The following is a 20631-nucleotide window of genomic DNA, read 5'->3' as shown; positions in this document are numbered from 1 at the left end:
TAAAACAATAGGGATATTTTAAGACCTTCTTTCAGTTGCCTTTTTATTTTTTTTTATTTTTTTTAATTTTTATTTATTTATGATAGTCACAGAGAGAGAGAGAGGCAGAGACATAGGCAGAGAGAGAAGCAGGCTCCATGCACCGGGAGCCCGATGTGGGATTCGATCCCGGGTCTCCAGGATCTCACCCTGGGCCAAAGGCAGGCGCTAAACCACTGCGCCACCCAGGGATCCCCGTCAGTTGCCTTTTTAAATGAGGTTACTTTATTAAGAATATTTTTAAGCTCAAAAGTAATTTGCAATTTATTTGAAAGGCCCAAATTATGCTTTTTCTCTGCCCAGAAGCAGTGTCTGCCTTCCTATTTTAGACAGGTAGGTTTGGGGAGTTTGTTTTTGCTTTCTTTTGTTTTGGTTTTGCCCAATCATCTAATTTTTTCAAAAGGGGCCATGATATATGTTGAAAGATAACCCACAGAGCTTGATTTTAGTTCTTAGTTTGAGCTGTAATACTATTTTTAAAAGATTGGTGGAACCACATCTTTAAGCAATCTAGGAATAAATGCCCATAATTTGGAGTACACAAATTTGGTAGCATTTGGAAATTTTGTGTGTTTGTGTATGTATGCTTCCGAATATTCTTTCAACTCCTGATTTTTTATAGTAAAGAGTATTCACAGTGACACAAACTGCCGTTTAGATATACAAATCACAGTGTGGGGGCATACAAAATTTTGTACATGAAAAAATGGAATAAACCCAGTAACTTGAATCTAAAAATGTATCTGAATCATTAGGTTATGTATAGCATTTTCACGTAACCATTCTCCATAACCTCAGTTACTACTATTACTATCATTAATAGCCTAAAATAATACTGACTATAAAGACTACCACTATCCCTACCCAATCATCTAATAAGGAGAGTAATTAACATAAAAGAGGTGCTATACACAAGAGCAAATCTTTGAGTTCATTTACATTTTTGTTATCATCTTCATTTGTAAATTTATTCACTGGAGTTTCTGATAAGTAAAATGTGCAGCAGCCCAGAAATGCCCCAAGGAGGCATCAGAATTTTCATTACCCAGGTTTTACATTGAACCAGTGAGATCCTCTCCATACCCTAAGCTTATTCGTGCTAGATGTGGGAAATGGGGGCCAATCTTCCAGTATTTTCCTACCTCCAAAACTGCTAGGCTTTTCCCAGAGGAATAGGACTAATAATCCACTCAAGACTAGAACCTCCATGAAATGGCTCACTTTGAGTACAAACTCAATCCTGAAGAGCTCTTCAAGGACAAATTGTTTTGGAACACATCTGTTTTATTGAGGTAGCACCCTCAAGGGACTTAGCCAAAGTGGATCCCTCAAAATTCCTACTCCCTAGGGTTTTAACATAGCATAGGTTAGGGTTTAAGATGATGACTGGAGTCAAGCTGCTAGAATTCAAATACTGTTGATCCACCACTTACTGGCTTTTGTGACCTTAGGCAAATTATCTAATCTATTTAGACTTTAGTTTCCTCCTTTGTGAAATGGCAGTGATCATTGTACTTACCTTATAGGGTTCTTGTGTGAATCCAAAGATTTACAATGAACCAGAGTCGTGCCCAGCACATAGTGCTACTCCATATTATCTACTACTGCTATTGTTATTATTTATCATCATCATAATCATCATTATTATTCTCATTTCCCTCCATGGCTGACACATTTTCCTTAAGCTTCCAGATCATCCAGAACACCTATACATGACTACTACAGGTAAGAACATATTTACCAACATGCCTTGTCCAGATGTGAACTAGTATGCACCTTATAGGAAGCACACTGGACAAACCTGAATATCTTTTAATCCTACTCTACCCCAAATCCTGCTTTGTGACAAACAATTAAAAGTATCCCATTCCCACTTCAAATGCATGATTGGTACCCTGCCTTCTTGGCAATTTTATAAAATGGAACTAAATCCTTAGTTGGTTATCAATGCTCCATTAAAATATATTTGCTGAATGAAAAAATTAACACACATATTTATTGAAAATCTATTATATGTCAGTTACTAGAAAGTCAAAGAAATTTAGCCCACTGTGTCTTCCCTGCAAAGTATTACCATCTAGTGGAGAGGGGCAGATAAGCACAGGATCACCATACAGTGTACTAAACGCAGTTTTCTTATGAAATTTGCATTGGTTCCATTCATGCTTTTTTCTAGCTCTATCAGTCAGAGCAAGGTTCTTGACAAGGTAACGAATGTAGGCATACTTTGTCTTAGGCTCCTTTCCTTTTCCCCTAAGACATTCCCTTTCCCTAATCAGGAAGCCACTTCCTCTCAGCAACTCTGAGTTCAGTTCTAAGATTGAGAACAGATGGTTATAATCCCAGCCGATATGTTTGTTGCTAATAATTAAGGATTTGCCCCTTTTGAGCATAAGTGCATTCTTGTAGGGAGCTCCTGGACCTGCAACCCCATATAAGAGCTAAAGGAATGAATCTCTATTGGAAGAATTTCAGGCAACTGGCTGAGAAGAGAGAAGTCTCAAAGTATGGCTAATTTTCATTCTTTATTCATAATTGTTTCTGCTCTATACCAATCTTTATTTTATTGCCCCTACTTTCTTACAAGAGCTGTTTTCTCCAGTGTCCAAGTTCAAACCAATGAATAGATTGTAAAACCTTTCAATTGCTTGCATTCTTGCTATATATATTATTGGGCAGAGGTTTGGAATACTTAGCCTTCAACCTACTTTGCCCCATTCTGACAAGCCTGCTTTTCCACCAAACTCAATCATTATGCTTCATATTCACCATAGAACTCCCACATTAAAACATGCAAACCTTTATTGGAGAAAAAAGAATATTTTATTTGTTAATGAAAAGACATGTTTTACTCACAATGCTTTCTATTCAAAGGTTTGTGCTGAAGCATTGTTGTCTGTGTTTTTGTCCTGCATAAGAGGAGCAGGCTTTAACAGGCTAGCCTGTTATTAGAATTTATCTCTTTGCATGCATAAGAAGTTCATTCTTTTAGAAGTTAATCCTTCTCTCTAAATGGGACATACTATCTCTTTAGAAATTAGTCAGTTTTTTGCCTTCACATTTTGTCTTAAATTGCTGCGTAGCATTGTTCCACTTCTAAATCATTTGTCATAGCTAAATGGAGTTCTGTGAATTGCTGCAGCTGCCTCTAAGTGGGTATTTTCCTTTGGTTCATAGAATAGGCACTGTTTGCATTCTCTTTTCACAAACATTTTTTTAAAGGTTCCAACGACAGTATGAAAAGAAGACTCATTTGCTATTGGAATTCAAAGTTGAATGGTAAAGATGAAAATAGAATCATGTATATGTAAACAATAATGGCACGAGAGCACAAGGAAATCAAGTTATGAAATTCAAGAATTTCTGAATACTTAGCTGTAAAGTCTTTTTTTCCCCCACTAATTTTCATTATAATTTTTAGTAAGACATGAACAACAGCTGTTCCCTTCTTTCTTGGAAAGCAGTTAGTTGGTAAAGCAAATTTTATCAGGCATTCTAAAAGAATTCAGTTAATATGATTGCCTCCAAAGCACTAGCCAGATTGATTTTTTTGCTTTGGTAATTTCCATTATGGTAAGCATCACTAGATGATGAAGTATACCTTTATTTGGAAGGCAGGAGTTTAGAAGAATATTTAGTCTATAATTTCTTTGGTCACAAACAATGGGAAAAATGCAGCAGGGAAGGAAAACAGTAAGAGAAAAATAAAAAGAATAGAATTTATGTTTGTTTAGGTATAGTCAGTATCAACAAATGAAAGTCTGTCTTCAGAGACTATTAATATTTATTTACTTTCTCATTTGTGTCCCAAGAAGTGCCTGCAGGAAAGAAGAAATACTTTCCTAGCTCTCCATTACTTGATTTTCAGACAATCTGGAAATGTTCTACATTGGTGAGAGGGCAGCAGTGGGACCCAGCCACACAAGTCTTCTTTGGTGGTTCAGAAAACATTATGGGTGGTTGCCTACAACCAATCAGTATTCCCTACACAGAGAAGCAGGCCTTAAAATTATAGAACCTTAAGACTGTTAGGACCCTAAATGTTGGCTAAGCCAATTTCCCATCTAATGTTTAAGTATTTTGCAACATCTTGATAAGTGATTGCCCAGCCCTTATGCCTGACACTGCCAATGATCCATGGCTAATTTCCTCAACTGCATGGGTGTAGACTAGAAGACCTTCTGCCCCAAAAGGAACAACAGTGAAGAAGCAGCTTTTCAAAGCAAGACCTCTCTATCTTCTAGTGATGGATTTGGGGGCCCCTGGGTGTTGCAATCAGTTGAGCATCTGAGTCTTGGTTTCAGCTCAGGTCATGATTGCAGGGTTTTGAGATCGAGCCCTGCATTGGGATCTGAGCTCAGCAAAACGTCTAATAAAGTTTCTCTCTACCTCTCTCCCTCTGCCCCCTTTCGTGCTCTCTCTCTCTAAAGTGAATAAATAAATCTTTTTAAAAATCTCATTTTTGCTTCCACCTTTGTAGCCTCACATATGAAGAAATTGTATTTTCTCTCCTTACTTATTTGGCTCTAATATATATTTGTCACGAAAGTACATAGCTAACTAATAAGCATGCTGTTCTAATGAGCATGCTGTTCCAATAACTGCTTAAATTACTGCTTCAAAGCTTACATGAGTCCTTCCCTATAAGTATGCTAAAAATGACTTGCAAATGGGTTAATACTAATAACAAATAAATAATATTAGATACAAACAGGAAAATTTTTGACAACAGAATAAAGTACTTAGTATAAGAAAACAGGTTATGAAATGCATAGAATAATCAAAATGCTAAGGTATACCTCTTAGATAATTAGGGGTTAGAAGCTCGTTAAAGTCAATTTCTCCTTTTCCAGTTAGACAACCAGACACCACTCTTCTTCAACTGAGCCTTAAGTACATAACCCCATTTTCCTGCCCTTTATCTATTTCATGTTTGTGTACCAAAAAGAGCTATGTTTAACTTGTTACTAAAGTTTCCTTTTTCTTTTTTTTTTTTTCCAATAAAGACCTAGATTTACTTGCACATTTTTCACGAGCATCAAATAGTGGGTGATCTTTCAAGCTTGAACTGTAACAGTTGTATCGCTGAGGAAGGACTTCTTGTTTCAGATGGTCTAGATAATGATTTACAGCTATTTTTGGTAATTCTCAAAATGACAGCTCCTTGAATTTTTCTGTGTGCAGAAAAATTTGCTGGGCTGGCATTTTTCAGACCCTGGGAGGTTCATCCCAATTCTCAGCATGTGGGAGCAAGGGAATGCTCTGAAATCTTTACTCCAGAGGGAACTGACCTGTCTCCATTATCTTGTGATACATGTGAATGTTTGATGAGGTTTCCCTAGATGTCTGTGGCCTCCTGAGGTCTGGAATTTGTGAGCCAGGGCTAACCCATGAACTGGGTGAAATTACTTATAGGCCATGGGCATTCCAAGACCAAACCTGATAAATTGACCAATAATGATGGTTTAGTTCCTCTAAAGGAAATGAACAATACTTCATACAATATATATATTAAAGAAATAGGGGTGCCACCTAAGTGGCTCGGTTAAGTGCCTGCCTTCAGCTTGGGTCATGATCCCAGTGTCCTGAGATGGAGCCCCACATCAGGCTCCCTGTTCAGTGGGGAGCCTGCTTCTCTCTCTCCCCCTGCTTATGCTCTCTCTCTCTCTCTCACACACACACACTCTACTTTCTCTCAAATAAATAAAATCTTAAAAAAAAAAAAGAAATAGTAAAAGAGGAAATGGAAGAAAGAACACAAGAGACAAGATAGGAATGAGTTAGAAAGGTTTTTTTTAGAAAGAGGAAAAAAGTGTATTTAATATACTTTTTAATCATTTCACTACTCAAGATCTTCAATGGATCTTCAGTACATACAGAGTAAATTCCAGCATCCTAAGCTGATATTTAATATGTTCCATGATCTATATAGAACCTACCTCCCCAACACATGCCCTCTGTATTTATGGATGTTTCCCAGAATATTTCTTTGGGGATTTTATCTTCTTGTCTTTGTCCCTAAGGAAAATCCTAAGTGTTCTTTAATACACAGCCTCAAGGACTAAGACGTTTCCTACAAATAGCATTTATTGACCTTGGTCTTTATCGTATTTATTTCAGAATTAGCACTTTCTAAAATGCCTCCCTCAGGTAGTACTCCATGTAACAGCAGTGGTGAATTAAGGATGGTTTGTTTATTCTAGGAATTCTGACTCTAATTCCATCAAATAATTGTATATTAGGTGTTTTGTATGTAGGTTTTTTTTTTTTTTTACAAGTTATAGGATTTAGACAATTACAAAACTACTCTTCCCCCTAATTTAAATTATGCTACCAACTTATGCCAGCCATATATCTTCACTTTACTAAACTCTTCAACTTTGGGAGATTTTTCTTACTCAGTTTTTCTAAAGACTCCATTTTGCTTGAAATCAGCATCTGTTTTTCAAGACAGAGGTCCATTCAAACTTTTTTTAAAGTTTATCTTCTATTAAATTTTGCCCTGAAATTAGATTCACTTTTTAAAACTGTAAGTCTTATTTAAATTCAATTAATTAACATATAATGTAGTATTGGTTTCAGGGGTAGAGGTCAGTGATGCATCAGTCTTATAGGATACCCAGTACTCATTACATCACCTGCCCTCCTTAATGTTCATCACCCAGTTACCCCATCCCCCACCCCCTTCCCCTCCAGCGACCCTCAGTTTGTTTCCTATGATTGAGTCTTATGGTTTGTCTGCCTCTTTTTTTTTTTTTTAAGATTTTATATATTCATTCATTCATTCATGAGACATACAGAGAGAAAGGCAGAGACAGGCAGAGGGAGAAATAGGCTCTTCAAGGGGCCCGATGCAGGACTCCATCCGGGGACCCCAGGATCACGGTCTGGGCCAAATGCAGGCGCTAAACCGCCGAGCCACCTAGGGATTCCCCCTTCCTCTTTTTTTTTTTTTTTTTCAGATGCTTGGTGAATAAGTTTATTACTATCTTTATCTGAAAAATCTTCATAGAAAATTGTGATTTGGTTTATTAGCTCTCAGCAGCCTGCTTCTAAGCTCTAAGGAAGCTTGGCTTCTTCTGAGCTACCCAATCTTTCTTTTGGGCAAAAGACAAAATTTGTGAGATAGACAAAATTGAAATTAAAATCTAGCTTTATTTAAGTCTTCTTCATGGAATCATCAGCACGTATCACCTGACAAATATGTATATTCTTTACTAGTTATCATAGAAAGAATATTTCTATAGCTCCATAGTAAATATGTGTTCAATTTATACGACCTCTTCTGTATTATTCCTCACATACTAGTCATTAAAAGACTAAATAAAAAATAATACATATTTTTTCAAAGCTTTCTCAAAGTTTATTTATTTTTTTTAGCTTTCTCAAAGTTTAAAAAAGTCACACTATTTTCTTCAACCAGTGCAGTTTGAATGAGCTTGTTAATCTTAAAAAAATAAGTGAGAAGTTTTCTTGATTTATTTAGAGCAAAATGCTTTTCCTAGTCTTTTTTAATTGAATTAATAGGCAATTAATTGTATCAAATGGAAACTGGTTTCAAACACATAGACTGCCAAAAATATTAGCAAAAGAGATCAGAAGAGCAATTAGTGGAAATATTTTAATAAAACAAGTGCTTTTAAATTTCTTTAACAAAATTCATATGATTAATAAATGTAATCTTATCATTATTACCATTATTTTGTTTTTCTTTGTCTTTTAACAAATTTACTGAGATAATTCATGTACCAAAAATTTGACTCATTGAAAGTGTACAATAAAATAGTTTTTAGTGTTTAAAAAAAAAAAAAGAAATCAGCATCTAGCACAAGTAAACAGTCATCCAGCTTTTACTGAGAGCTTTTAGAGAATCTTCCAACACCAAAGTTATTTGATAAAGAGTTTTTACTTTTCACCATGATAAGGAATGTTGGATTTAAAAGATTTAATAAATGCAGTAGGACTGGGGGCACCTGGATGGCTCAGTGGTTGAGCACCTGCCTTTGGCTCAGGTCTTGGTCCTGGGGTCCTGGGATCAACTCTGTCGTCCCCTGCCAACCCCCCACCCCCACCTCCCCACCCCCCCACTCCCGCACAGGGAGCTTGCTTCTTGCTTTGCCTCTGTCTCTGCCTCTGTCTCTTTGTTTCTCCTGAGTAAATAAATAAAATCATTTTTAAAATGCAGTGGACTGGAACATTTCTACCAGAATATACAAAAAATCAGATTTCCAAGAGCTGGGATAGAACGACCACAGTCTCATAAAGCAGTAAAAATTGAATTCCTGCAGATCTCCAAATTTAAGTGCAAATTTGTCTTTAGAACTCACCTGCATGTGTGAATGGAGATGTATCTTACAACTCCCTGGGACTTTACATATAAACAGCTCTTAGAAGAGATAGTCACAAAGAGAAGCCCAAGAAAACAGGTAACTGAAGCTCAACTCACACTTGGGTGTTAGAATACCGAAATCAATAAGTTGAATCTATAATACTAGTTCCGTTTCTTTTTTTTTTTAAGATTTTATTTATTTATTCATGAGAGACAGAGAGAGAGAGACAGAGAGAGAGAGAGAGAGAGAGAGAGGCAGAGACACAGAGGGAGAAGCAGGCTCCATGCAGGGAGCCTGACGTGGGACTCGATCCCAGGTCTCCAGGATCACACCCTGGGCTGAAGGCAGTGCTAAACCACTGGGCCACCAGGGCTGCCCACTAGTTCCATTTCTTTCTCTTTTTTTTTTAATAATAAATTTATTTTTATTGGTGTTCAATTTGCCAACATACAGAATAACACCCAGTGCTCATCCCGTCAAGTGCCCCCCTCAGTGCCCGTCACCCATTCACCCCCACCCCCCCTCCTCCCCTTCCACCACTCCTAGTTCATTTCCCAGAGTTAGGAGTCTTTATGTTCTGTCTCCTTTTCTGATATTTCCTACCCATTTCTTCTCCCTTCCCTTCTATTCCCTTTTGCTATTATTTATATTCCCCAAATGAATGAGAACATATAATGTTTGTCCTTCTCCGACTGACTCATTTCACTCAGCATAATACCCTCCAGTTCCATCCACACGCACATGAGAAAATGCTCTGCATCACCTGCCATCAGGGAAATACAAATCAAAACCACAATGAGATACCACCTCACCCCAGTGAGAATGGGGAAATTAACAAGGCAGGAAACCACAAATGTTGGAGAGGATGCGGAGAAAAGGGAACCCTCTTACACTGTTGGTGAGAATGTGAACTGGTGCAGCCACTCTGGAAAACTGTGTGGAGGTTCCTCAAAGACTAGTTCCGTTTCTATGATGAAAATTAACAAAAATTCTTGCAACATCATTCATTGTACTCTAAGGAGCCAATTCTATCCTCTTGAAAAAAAAAGTTATATATATGTAATTAATTATAATTATAAATTAATTTTCATTAAGTACAAAACCTTACATTACAATACACAGAAATGAAATTGAGCAAGATGGCCACCAAAATAATTATTTATGATATTTTCCAGATTATAACACTTAGGCCTCATGTGGATCATTCCTGCACTTGAACATTTTCTGAGCATAAGGTCCATAGCAGTCCTGTCACAGACATGGGTAATGCATAATCCAGAGAGCCTCTACCAGTGGAACCAAAGACATATATACTAAGAGAATTAAAAGAGAAAGGGGCTCCTGGGTAACTTACTCTGGTGTTAAATTAGGTCACACAGTAGTACATCAATGTACTGGTGTAGTTATTTCCAGATTTGTTAAACTCCAAGGATTCGTTTTGATTCTGGCCACTCCAAGGACATGTCATTTCTAATAGTTCCTTTATCATTGCAGTCAAAATATTCTAGCTGTATTGGAATAAACTTTGTTCACAGATTCTCCCCAGCCTCCTAGCACCAACCTTGGTTCATTCTGCTTCCTCTTCCTGGGAAGTCTCTTCCCTTCTGCCCTTCAGAAATTCTGCCCATCTTTAAGGACTAGCTTAAAACCTAGCCCCCTTCCTAAAGCCCTCCACAACTGCCAATCTCTGGTGATTCCTGCATCTTTTAAATTCCAACATCCTGGGGTGCCTGGGTGGTTTAGTTGAGCATCTGCTTTCTGCTTGGATTGTAATCTCAGAGTCCTGAGATCGGGCCCTGTGTTGGGCTCGCTGCTCTGTGGGGAGACTGCTTCTCCCTCGCCCTCTGTGCTTGTGCTCACTCTCTCTCTCAAATAAATAAATAAACATTTTTTAAAAATAAAATAATTTCCAACATCCTTTGGTTTTCTCAGGTATTTATTGTCCTGTTTATCTGTAAATTTTTTCTATGTATATCTTTTTTATCAAGCTATATTACACTATTCTTAAACACAGAAATGATGTTTTGTAGTGCTTTGTGTACCGAACATCGCCTATCCCAGTAGATACACATTAAATATTTGTTGACTAGTTGATATTATCTATTACTTTCATGCTAATTTACCTGTTATACTGTTTCTCAAGAAAAAAAAAAAAACCTCATAGATCCCAAATTTGGAAACCCCATTCTGAGCTACTTTACATAATTTTCATTTGTACAGTCATGACATCATGTGACAATAAGTGCATGTTAGTACTGGAATTCATGGCAATACTTAGTTATTAGGAAGTATTCAAGATCCAGGATATTTATTTTTAGAAACTGTTGGTGAGATTATACAAAAAATAAAACTCATAAAACTCTCAGATCCTAGACAATTCTACTGAAGTATTCATTCCTATGAGGAACAGTATTTTAATAAACTCAACTACTCTGAATTGTGGGATTGGAAGAAAATCATTATGATCATTATGACAAAATATATTCAAAGTCTTAAAAATATATATGTTTTGATTGTTCAGTTTTACTTCTAGAAAACACTTCTAGTTTTACTTCTAAGTAAATAAAGATGTACACAAATAGCTACAAGGATATTTTTTATAGAACTAAAATATAAGGGATGCCTGGGTGGGTGAGTGGTTGAGCTTTTGGCTCATGTCGTGATCCCGGGGTTCCAGGATCGAGTCCCACATCGGGCTCTCTGCGAGGAGCCTGCTTCTCCCTCTGCCTATGTCTCTGCCTCTCTCTGTGTCTCTCATGAATAAATAAATAAATAAAATCTTAAAAAAAAGAGGAACTAAAATATAGTATGTAAAAATATATAAAAGCCTAAATAATCAAAAATAGGTGATTGGTCAAATAAATTATATACTATACAAGGGAGCCATTAAAGTGTGCTGCACAAGAATATTTAATGAATTGAAAAGATGATCTTAATATACTGTTATATGAAAAAAGTCTTAAATATAAATGTATTTTAAAGTACTAGAAATATAAAATTTCAAATGCTGATTATGATATGAAATAATCATATTTACAGATTTCCAAGTTTTCTATAGTGAAGATGCAGTACTTTTGCATAAAGAATTTTTAAGAGGATTCCTGGGTGGCTCAGTGGTTTAGTGCCTGCCTTCAGCCCAGGGCGTGATCCTGGGGTCCTGGGATGGAGTTCCACATCGGTCTCCCTGCATGGAGCCTACTTCTCCCTCTGCCTGTGTCTCTGCCTCTGTGTGTGTGTGTGTGTGTGTGTGTGTGTGTCTCATGAATAAATAAATAAAATCTTAAAAAAAAAAAAAGAATTTTAAAAAATTTAAGGTATTAAAATTTTAAGTAAATATTTAGCCAGTATCTCAGAATTGATCATTGGGGTCACACAATCTACAACCAAGAAAAATATATTATGTAACCTTTTTTTTTTTAAGTAGGCTCCACACCCAGCATGGAGCCCAACTCAGGGCTCGAACTCACAACCCTGAGATCGAGACCCAAAGTGAGATCAACAGTCAGACACTTAACGGACTGAGCCACCCAGGCGCCCCTTTTATTATGTAATATTTTGATTTAATCACAAGACAAACTAAAGAAAGGATCTCACATCTTGATGACTTCTTTAGGAAAGTGAATGAATGTCATATGGCTGAAGCCAACCAATGAGGTAAGACGGTGGAAGAATGTTCCTCCCTAGCATTGTTTATGCCTTGCAGCTCTTGCTTATTTTTGTTTGTAGGTCCATGGAAAGTGTATGTGTAAGCACAACACAGCAGGTACCCACTGCCAACACTGTGCACCATTATACAACGACCGCCCATGGGAGGCCGCTGATGGCAAAACGGGATCTCCTAAAGAGTGCAGAAGTGAGTACCATGCCCACAAGCCTAAAAGCCTTCTTTGTAAAGTAAACTTATCTGTGGACTCCTTGTTGTCTCTGGAAACATAGTATAAAGTGGTGGGTGATGGGCACAGTAACCTACACAAATATACCCCATGTCACTGCTCACTCTGACCTCAGCTATTGGAAACAATCACTGCTTGCAAAGTTGCCAATATGACAATTTTGCCAACAGTGTGTTACCCATTTGCTTGGGCAGTTTGCAGGACCTAAGCACCCTCCTTGAGAAACTGACACAAAACATGGCTAGACACAAGAGCAAGCGAGGATTATGGCATACAATGACCCTCGTGGCTGAGATATTGAATTGTAATCATGAAAATAGCTATCTCAAATTCAGTTTTCAGAACAACCCAAAAAAGCAAGCAGCTGGTGTTAATCCCACTTTGGAGATCGGGAAATTGAGGCTCAGTAAGATTAAATAAATTGCCAAAGATAGTAAACCATAGTCAGGACTTGATCTCAGCTCTTCAGACCCCAAACTAAATGTTTTTTCCATAGTACCATGATGCCTTTCTTTTCACTTATGATACTTGAAATGACAAATCAGTTTTGAAACCAAGCCAGTTGGTCAAGAATGAGACTGCATTACTAGGGCTAACTTCAGGTTTGAAGTTGGAGATTAGATAGATAAAATGGTAAAAAAATATGAGGATACAAACCATTTTTTCTTTGCAGTTCAAAATGTTCAGAGAAATACACATGCCCATAACAATGTTTATACTTGCAAACTTCAATTTTACAAAGATTTAAAGGCAAGTACAGTAGGCAATATTGTGAGAATTCTCCTCCCATACATAATTTGGAATCCTAATTGATTTATTTTAGTTTCTAAGACATGTAAAGGATTTCCTCTAAGCATAAATTTTAAATTATCTTATATTATGCTTTTTAAAGATTATGAATCTTGTCAAAATATCATAACATGTCAAGGAAACAATGAAAAAACAATAGCACAAACACAATTGACCTCCAGGAAAAAGACTGGATTCTTATTCTAAATCACTCATCAAGAGAATCTAAAGAATTTCTCCTAAATTCCTAGAGTGCCATTCTGGTCCTTTCCACAGACACCAACTGTGTATCTAAATGCATATAGAACACAGAGACTTGTCACTTGTTGCTACTGATAATCTTATAAATGCCTCTGAGAAATGGTTACAAAAGAAACAATGCAGGCCTCTTTAATAAAAACAAACAAACAACAACAAGGAAACACACCCAGGCTTCTAGAGGAGACTATCTTATACTCGCCAGTACATCAATAGCTGAGGAATAGTGCTTCATGAAAGTCATATCCATCTACCTCCCAAGTTACTAACCCCTGTCCACGAGAAGTTTCCTTCCAGGCTCAGTAGTGAACATGAATTTAGGCCTGTATTTGTAATATGAATTTTCATTTTCAAATAATGCCTGACCATGTCGAGTTTTTAAAACATGGTCAGGAGACCCATAGTGATGACACTGGTCCTTGGGGGGGGTAGCAGGAATGGAAATGGTGAAGTGTTAACTGTGAAAGAGGGAAAAAATGGGTAGCCATTCTAATAGTCTTTCCAAAATAAATGTCAACCTCAGTTGCTAAGGAAATTATAGTATCTCTGCCTAAGAACAGATCTACACTTTGCTGACTTTCAGGCATATTCTAAAACGTAATTTTTTAAATTAAAAAATATAAAGGAACACTGGAAGGATATACAAGGAACTAAACAATAAAGTAGTAACTTGCTGAAAATGGGGTGACAGGGGATCCTGGGGTGGCTCAGCGGTTTGGCGCCTGCCTTTGGCCCAGGGCGTGATCCTGGAGTCTCGGGATCGAGTCCCACATCAGGCTCCCGGCATGGAGCCTGCTTCTCTCTCCTCCTGTGCCTGTGCCTCTCTCTTTCTCTCTCTACATCTATCATGAATAAATAAATAAATCTTTAAAAAATTGAAAATATATTTAAGAAAAAAGAAAATGGGGTGACAGGGTACACAGGGATCAGGAGACTGGTGTTCTCATTGTTTGCCTTTTTATATTGCTGTTTTTTTTTATTCTTTTATTTTTTTTATTTTTTTTTATTTATTTATGATAGTCACAGAGAGAGAAAGAGAGAGAGGCAGAGACACAGGCAGAGGGAGAAGCAGGCTCCATGCACCGGGAGCCCGATGTGGGATTCGATCCCGGGTCTCCAGGATCGCGCCCTGGGCCAAAGGCAGGCGCCAAACCGCTGCGCCACCCAGGGATCCCTATATTGCTGTTTTGATTCTTGTTGTGAAAATGTGCACTATTTACAAAACTAGAAATAAAATTAAAAACTAACACTGCATGTTAATTATACATGAATTTAAAAAATTAGTAGCCAGCTTACCCCATTTTTAACTGCTTCAATATTAGAGAACCTGTTGTTTTAAATTGTTTTCCTTGCATGTCTTTTTTTCATCTCAGCCTGCAAGTGCAATGGGCATGCTGATACCTGTCACTTTGACATTAATGTGTGGGAGGCATCAGGTAATCGTAGTGGTGGTGTCTGCAATGACTGTCAGCACAACACAGAAGGTCAGCATTGTCAGCGATGCAAGCCAGGCTTCTATCGGGACCTCCGGAGACCCTTCTCTGCTCCAGATGCTTGCAAAAGTAAGTAAACTAGTGGTTACTGGGGAAAAAAGCTTGATTTGTGCAAAAAAATGAATCTTTCCATCCTTCATATGTTGGTCCATGGGAGAGGTCATGAAATTCTCAGAACACTCAATACGCCAGTTCATTTCTTCATTGATAAGAGGCACAAATTTTTAACTTGTTAGATGCAAACAGTACAATATCCATCAAAGTAATCTCTTCTATAACTCTGCATGAAGTAAAATTGCTTCCTGTGACACCACATTTGGGAAAACAAGATGACAAAAGAGGGGGAGGGAAGGATGATGTAGAGGGAGACATTTTTTAAATTATCTTAAGGAGCAAATGGCTATCTTGGTTGGTAGAGCATGTGACTCTTGATCGTGAGTTCAAGACTCAAGTTTGGTGTAGAGATTACTTAAAAAAAAGTATGTGAAATAATCTTAAGACTAAATATATGAATAGGATATAGGCAATAAGTAGACTCAAACTGATGAAATAAAGAATTATCTGCACTTGGGTCATTCTAGTTTTCATCTCTACAGTGAATTTGAACACCTGAAAAACTACAGGTTTTGGTGTCATTATGAATACACTTTGGCTGACACTGGCCTAATGGACCCCTGTATCATAAACTAATTTAGAACATAACAATAATTCCCTCTCCCCCACAAAATACTAAATTCTTATAGAATGGATTTTGCTTTTTTGTTAGCATAACTCCAAGAAGAGGTTTACATGAATAAAGAGTAGCATTTTAAAAGATCTGCTCAATTAACGAGACATTAGGTGAAACATGTGACTATGAAGGGGGCAGTCAGAGCTTCAGTAGATGCCCAGTGTGGATGAGTAGCTCATCTAACTACACAAGTAGTTACCCATGTCAACTCAGAAATTAATCAGACAACAAAAAACACTCAAACTGTTAATGGAGATTGATGTCTATGCACTTCCTTTCTCCACCAAGGACTTCATGTTCTAGCTCAAAAACAGTGACAGGAAGGGAGCAATACAATGGGAAATAATCATTTAAAATCTTGTTTTGTTTTGTTTTTTAATTTAAAGGACAAAAATTCTCTTGCTCTTGAAAAATACATTTTAAAAATATTTTATTTATTTATTTATCTATTTATTTGAGAGGGAGAGAGAGCAGGTGCAAGCAGGGGGAAGAGGGAGAGAGAGAAGCAGGCTCCCCACTGAGCAGGGAGCCCAACACTGAGCTGGATCCCAGGACCCCGGGATCATGACCTGAGCTGAAGACAGACACTTAACAAACTGAGCCACCCAGGCGCTGAGAAATATACGTATTTTTAACATCAGAGAGGAGATATCTATGTGAAATTTGAGTGGGCTTTCTTGTTACAAGCTTTCTGTCAAATTGTAGAAGTTAGAAGGTGTCACAATTCATTTTCAACATTGAGCCCCAAATTTCTATCTACATCTTAATATTTCTCTGAGAATTCTGTTTTGCTCCTGCTCCTTGTCTGTACTCAGACTTTCATTTTAACAGACTTTGAACAGGGATGCCTGGGTGGCTCAGTGGTTGAGCATCTGCTTTTCGCTCAGGTCCTGGAGTCCTGGGATCTAGTCCTGCATTAGGCTCCCCACGAGGAGCCTGCTTCTCCCTTTGCCTGTGTCTCTGCCATTCTCTCTGTGTGTCTCTCGTGAATAAATAAATAAAATCTTTTAAAAAATAATAGATTTTGATCAAGCTTCTAGGATAGAAGCTTTCCCTGCTCCTTATGGCTGTGTAACCCCATGCTAGCTATTAAAGCTTTTTGGACTTTGATTTTTTTTTTCTCCCCATAGGGTGTAATAAGAACTATATAAAATAAAGTATGTGAACTGTTTAGCATATTGCCTGTTATAGTAAGCCCTCAAGAAATAAAAACTATAATACTATAACTATAATAATTATTATTGTCCTATATAATAGAAGGTGGGAAATAATATTACAGAGTCTCTACTCTTTATATCTTATGTCAAAGATAATTACTTCTTTAAAACCCCTAAGACCTTCGGGAATAAAATAAAGGCTCCTTAACCTCAAGTGCTGAATTAAGGGTGCTTATGAAATTGCTTGGACTCACAATATATTCAGTCCTATTACCATTTCTACAGGATATATTTAAATAGATAGAGGGGTGCCTGGCTGGCTCAGTCAGTAAAGCATGTGACTCTTAATCTCAGGGTCATGAGTTCAAGCCTCACATTGGCCATGGAGCCTACTAAAATAATAATAATAAAATAAAATAATATTTTTAAAAAATATTTTATTTTCAAAACGACATTTTCATAAAATTTCTGTAAGTTATAGATATCTCTAGAGACAAGTTTCCTTCAATCTGGAGGAGCAAACATGAGGGGATCAACAATGTTTTGAATACGAGTCAAAAAATAGTCATCATTGTCCTTAGCTCATTCAGTTCCATGTATTTCTTTTTGTTCTGTTTAAATGCAGCTTTTTCACTAGTTCTGACAATTCATACTTTAGTTTTATGATCTCAGGATGACCAGAGACCAGTATTTGTCAAAAGCCCTTTTCGTGATTCTTCTTGAAGCTGGACCATATTTTTGTAAGAGCATCAGAACAACAACCTGTAAATGACAGGGCATTAAAAAATGGACATGGTTAAACACTCAGTGAGAATTCATTGTAATGCAGTCGATAAGAAACTTTGATTATTTTTTGTAACACAGCATTTTAACAAATTGAATGTCCAGGGACACCTGAGTGGCTCAGCAGTTGAGTGCCTGCCTTCTGCTCAGGTAGTGATCCTGCATCCAGGATGGAGTCCCACATTTGGCTTCTGCGAAGAGCCTGCTTCTCCCTCTGCTTGTCTGTTAAAATAAGATTAAAAAAAAAAAAAAAGAGGGTGCCTGATTGGCTCAATTGGTGGAGCATTAGATTTTTGATCTCGGGGTTGTGAGTTCAAGTCCCACATTGGATTTAGATATTACTTAAAAATGAGATCTTAAAAAACAAGAAAGATATATACTTTAAAATATTAATATACTAGATAGATATGTAGATATGTGTTGCATATCCTCAGACCACTAGTAGAAATGTCTAAAAATGAAAATGTACTAACTACCAAGCAGATAAAATAGGAAAGAAAGTTAATTTATTATTAAGTAACTCAGATATGGTAACTATCTTGCAGGACAACAGGCAATATTTCAAAATACATTTTCAAAGATACTATTAAATGGCATTGACTTGAAATAGTATGCTGTACAATGTATCTAACATATATATTTGTTCATTCAGTCTTTCAATGAATTTATATTGAGTGCCTGTTTATGTGCCAGAGGTTTGGGATGCATCAGGGAACAGAATAAAGTTCTCTAACCATTAAAAACAGAAATATAAAAGGTTTACTGGCAGACTTGGAGCCAAGATAAATACCTTTTTTAATTTTTGTTTTGTTTTCTTTTTGTTACTGTGCTATGTTCAAGCTATGGCTTATATTCTTACAAAATATAAAAAGGTTGCCAGCTCTAGATTTTTTAAATCCTAAAGAGCTCACCACTTCAGAATTTTAAACAAAGAGCATGAAAAAGGAGATTAGTTAGAAAGTGACTCCTTGTTAATGGTCACCACTTCTATGACTCTTGTAGAGACATGTACAAAAAAAGAATATTTGTAAGTTTTGGTCCCCAAACTACCAGTTCTATAAAAACATAAGCAAAATGTTAGAATGTAGCTAAAACTAACACATAAGAGAGACACAGTCTTTTCACAATGTCTATGTATGTGTGTCTGTAAACGTATATATGTAGCTATATATGTATGTACGTAGGCATATGATATATATGTGTGTGCATGTATGTTAGGTCACACATATATGATCGATATTGTGTTAGAAAGTGTGTGTGGGGGAGCTCATAGGAGGAACAATTAACAACAGTTGAGTGTTTAGAGTTTTGACATAAGACCTGAGACCTGAAGTTTAATAGGACACACGGGTAAGGGTATTCCTACGGGAGAAAACAATCAGTGCCAAAAAAGGAACAGAGGGAAGAAAGAACATAAAGTATTCTCAGAGCTGAAAACAATTCAGAATGACCATAGAGGCAAGAAAGAGGGAGGAAGGCAACAAAAGGTAAAGGAATGAGAGTAGCAAAAAAGATGGGTGGTTGGCTGGAAGTGTTCTCATCTTGGATATCTCAGTCAGTGAGTTGGAGCTAATGGAACTACCAACAAGTAGTTGATAATCAACCAATAAATATCATTTAGCATAATTTTCCTGGGCCCTACCAAATGAATATTTGTAGGTATTATCTAAGTATTAGAAGAATGAAAGCACCAAAGCCATTTCAGTGAAAACTCTCATTGAGACCACATTAATACATTGGAAAAAATCCTGAAATATTATAAGGTAATTATAACAAATTTTTCTGAATTAGTTCCTCAACACTTTAAGTTGTCATTAGATTCTAAAAGACTTGAAGATAGAAACTACTACTGCTGAGTCAAGTTGCTAATCACTCCCAAACAAATACCTTCATGGTATTTAATGAACCAAGTAAGGAAGTTATGAAAATAACTGATACCAATTTAGTCCTTTTAGCATAATTTGTAGGAGGTAGACAGATTGTGGGGAAGATCTGTATTTCCTTCTTTCCTTCTCCAGACAGCCCCCTGATCCACTGATTAGACAGCTGAGGAAGGTACATCTCCTTTATTCTAAGACTATTCCAGCACATGTTTGGGACAAGACATTGGTGTCAACTTCCCTAGCATGGATTTCTTTACTGGTACCTTCTTTAAGAATATTCCTCATTCTGTTCTTCTCATCCCTTTTCTGAGCCAGAGGTAATCCCAACACTTATTAGCACATCCAACCCTTTTCTCTATCTTCATTTGCTCTGTAATATATTGTTTTATTGACAATACGTTTGCCAGAGTTTTCATTTTTTTATTTAGTAATATTCTCGGGATGCCTGGGTGGCTCGGCAGTTAAGCATCTGCCTTTGGCTCAGGGCATGATCCTGGAGTCCCCGGATCAAGTCCCACATCAGGCTCCTTGCATGGAGCCTGCTTCTCCCTCTGCCTGTGTCTCTGCCTCTTTGTGTCTCTCATGAATAAATAAATAAAATTTTTTTAAGTAATATTCTCTTATCATTAACCATCTTCTTAATGGATGTGTCCATGTATCACCTTCAGAGTTATTAACTCTGATAATAAAGTTTATGAGAAATAAGTTAATGTACATGATATTTTTTAAGATTTATTTATTTATGAGAGAGAGAATGTGTGCAAATGAGTGGCAGAAGGGGCAGAGGGAAAGGGAGAGGATATTAAGCAGGCTCCCTGCTAAGCACGGAGCCCAATATGGGACTTGATCCCAGGACACCTGAGGTCATGACCTAAGCCAAAATCAAGAGTAGGATGCTTAACTGACTTTTAGCCACCCAGGGGGCCCTGTACATAACATAAGTGCTACAATGTACCAAATTTCATGCTAGATGCTGATGGAAATATTGCTGTAACCAGAACTTTTCTCCCCATTAGCTCCCACTTTTCTTTTCTGAGAAAGGTAGTATCAGGAAAACAAGTCAATATTATGATATGATAAAAATTTAAACTATCTCAGTGTGTGTTTATATCAACATGTACAATGTTATTCAAAATAACAATTTTATTATATTTATTCTACTGTGCTTACCAAGGTGGAAATGTAAACTGCTACTCAGTGTGTGGTCCACAGACAGGTCCCATTGACACCATCTAGTTGTTGATTAGAAAATGCAGAACTTATCCCATCCCAGATC

The 20631-nt window shown here is 37.0% G+C and overlaps 1 protein-coding gene across 2 annotated transcripts in view; it reads left to right on the top strand.

Annotated features, from left to right (window-relative positions):
- NTN4 (netrin 4) overlaps nt 1-20631 on the top strand; it is a 122869-nt gene that overhangs the window by 65360 nt on the left and 36878 nt on the right. For both annotated transcript variants that reach the window (XM_038558695.1, XM_038558694.1), the window contains exons 4-5: nt 12096-12222; nt 14683-14871. In XM_038558695.1, coding sequence (XP_038414623.1) covers nt 12096-12222; nt 14683-14871 — 316 coding nt within the window. The remainder of the gene's footprint in view (nt 1-12095; nt 12223-14682; nt 14872-20631) is intronic.

Source organism: Canis lupus, chromosome 15 (genome assembly GCF_011100685.1).
Source record: "Canis lupus familiaris isolate Mischka breed German Shepherd chromosome 15, alternate assembly UU_Cfam_GSD_1.0, whole genome shotgun sequence".
NCBI classification, from domain to species: Eukaryota; Metazoa; Chordata; class Mammalia; order Carnivora; family Canidae; genus Canis; species Canis lupus.
This window is presented reverse-complemented; position numbering and strand designations above follow the sequence as displayed.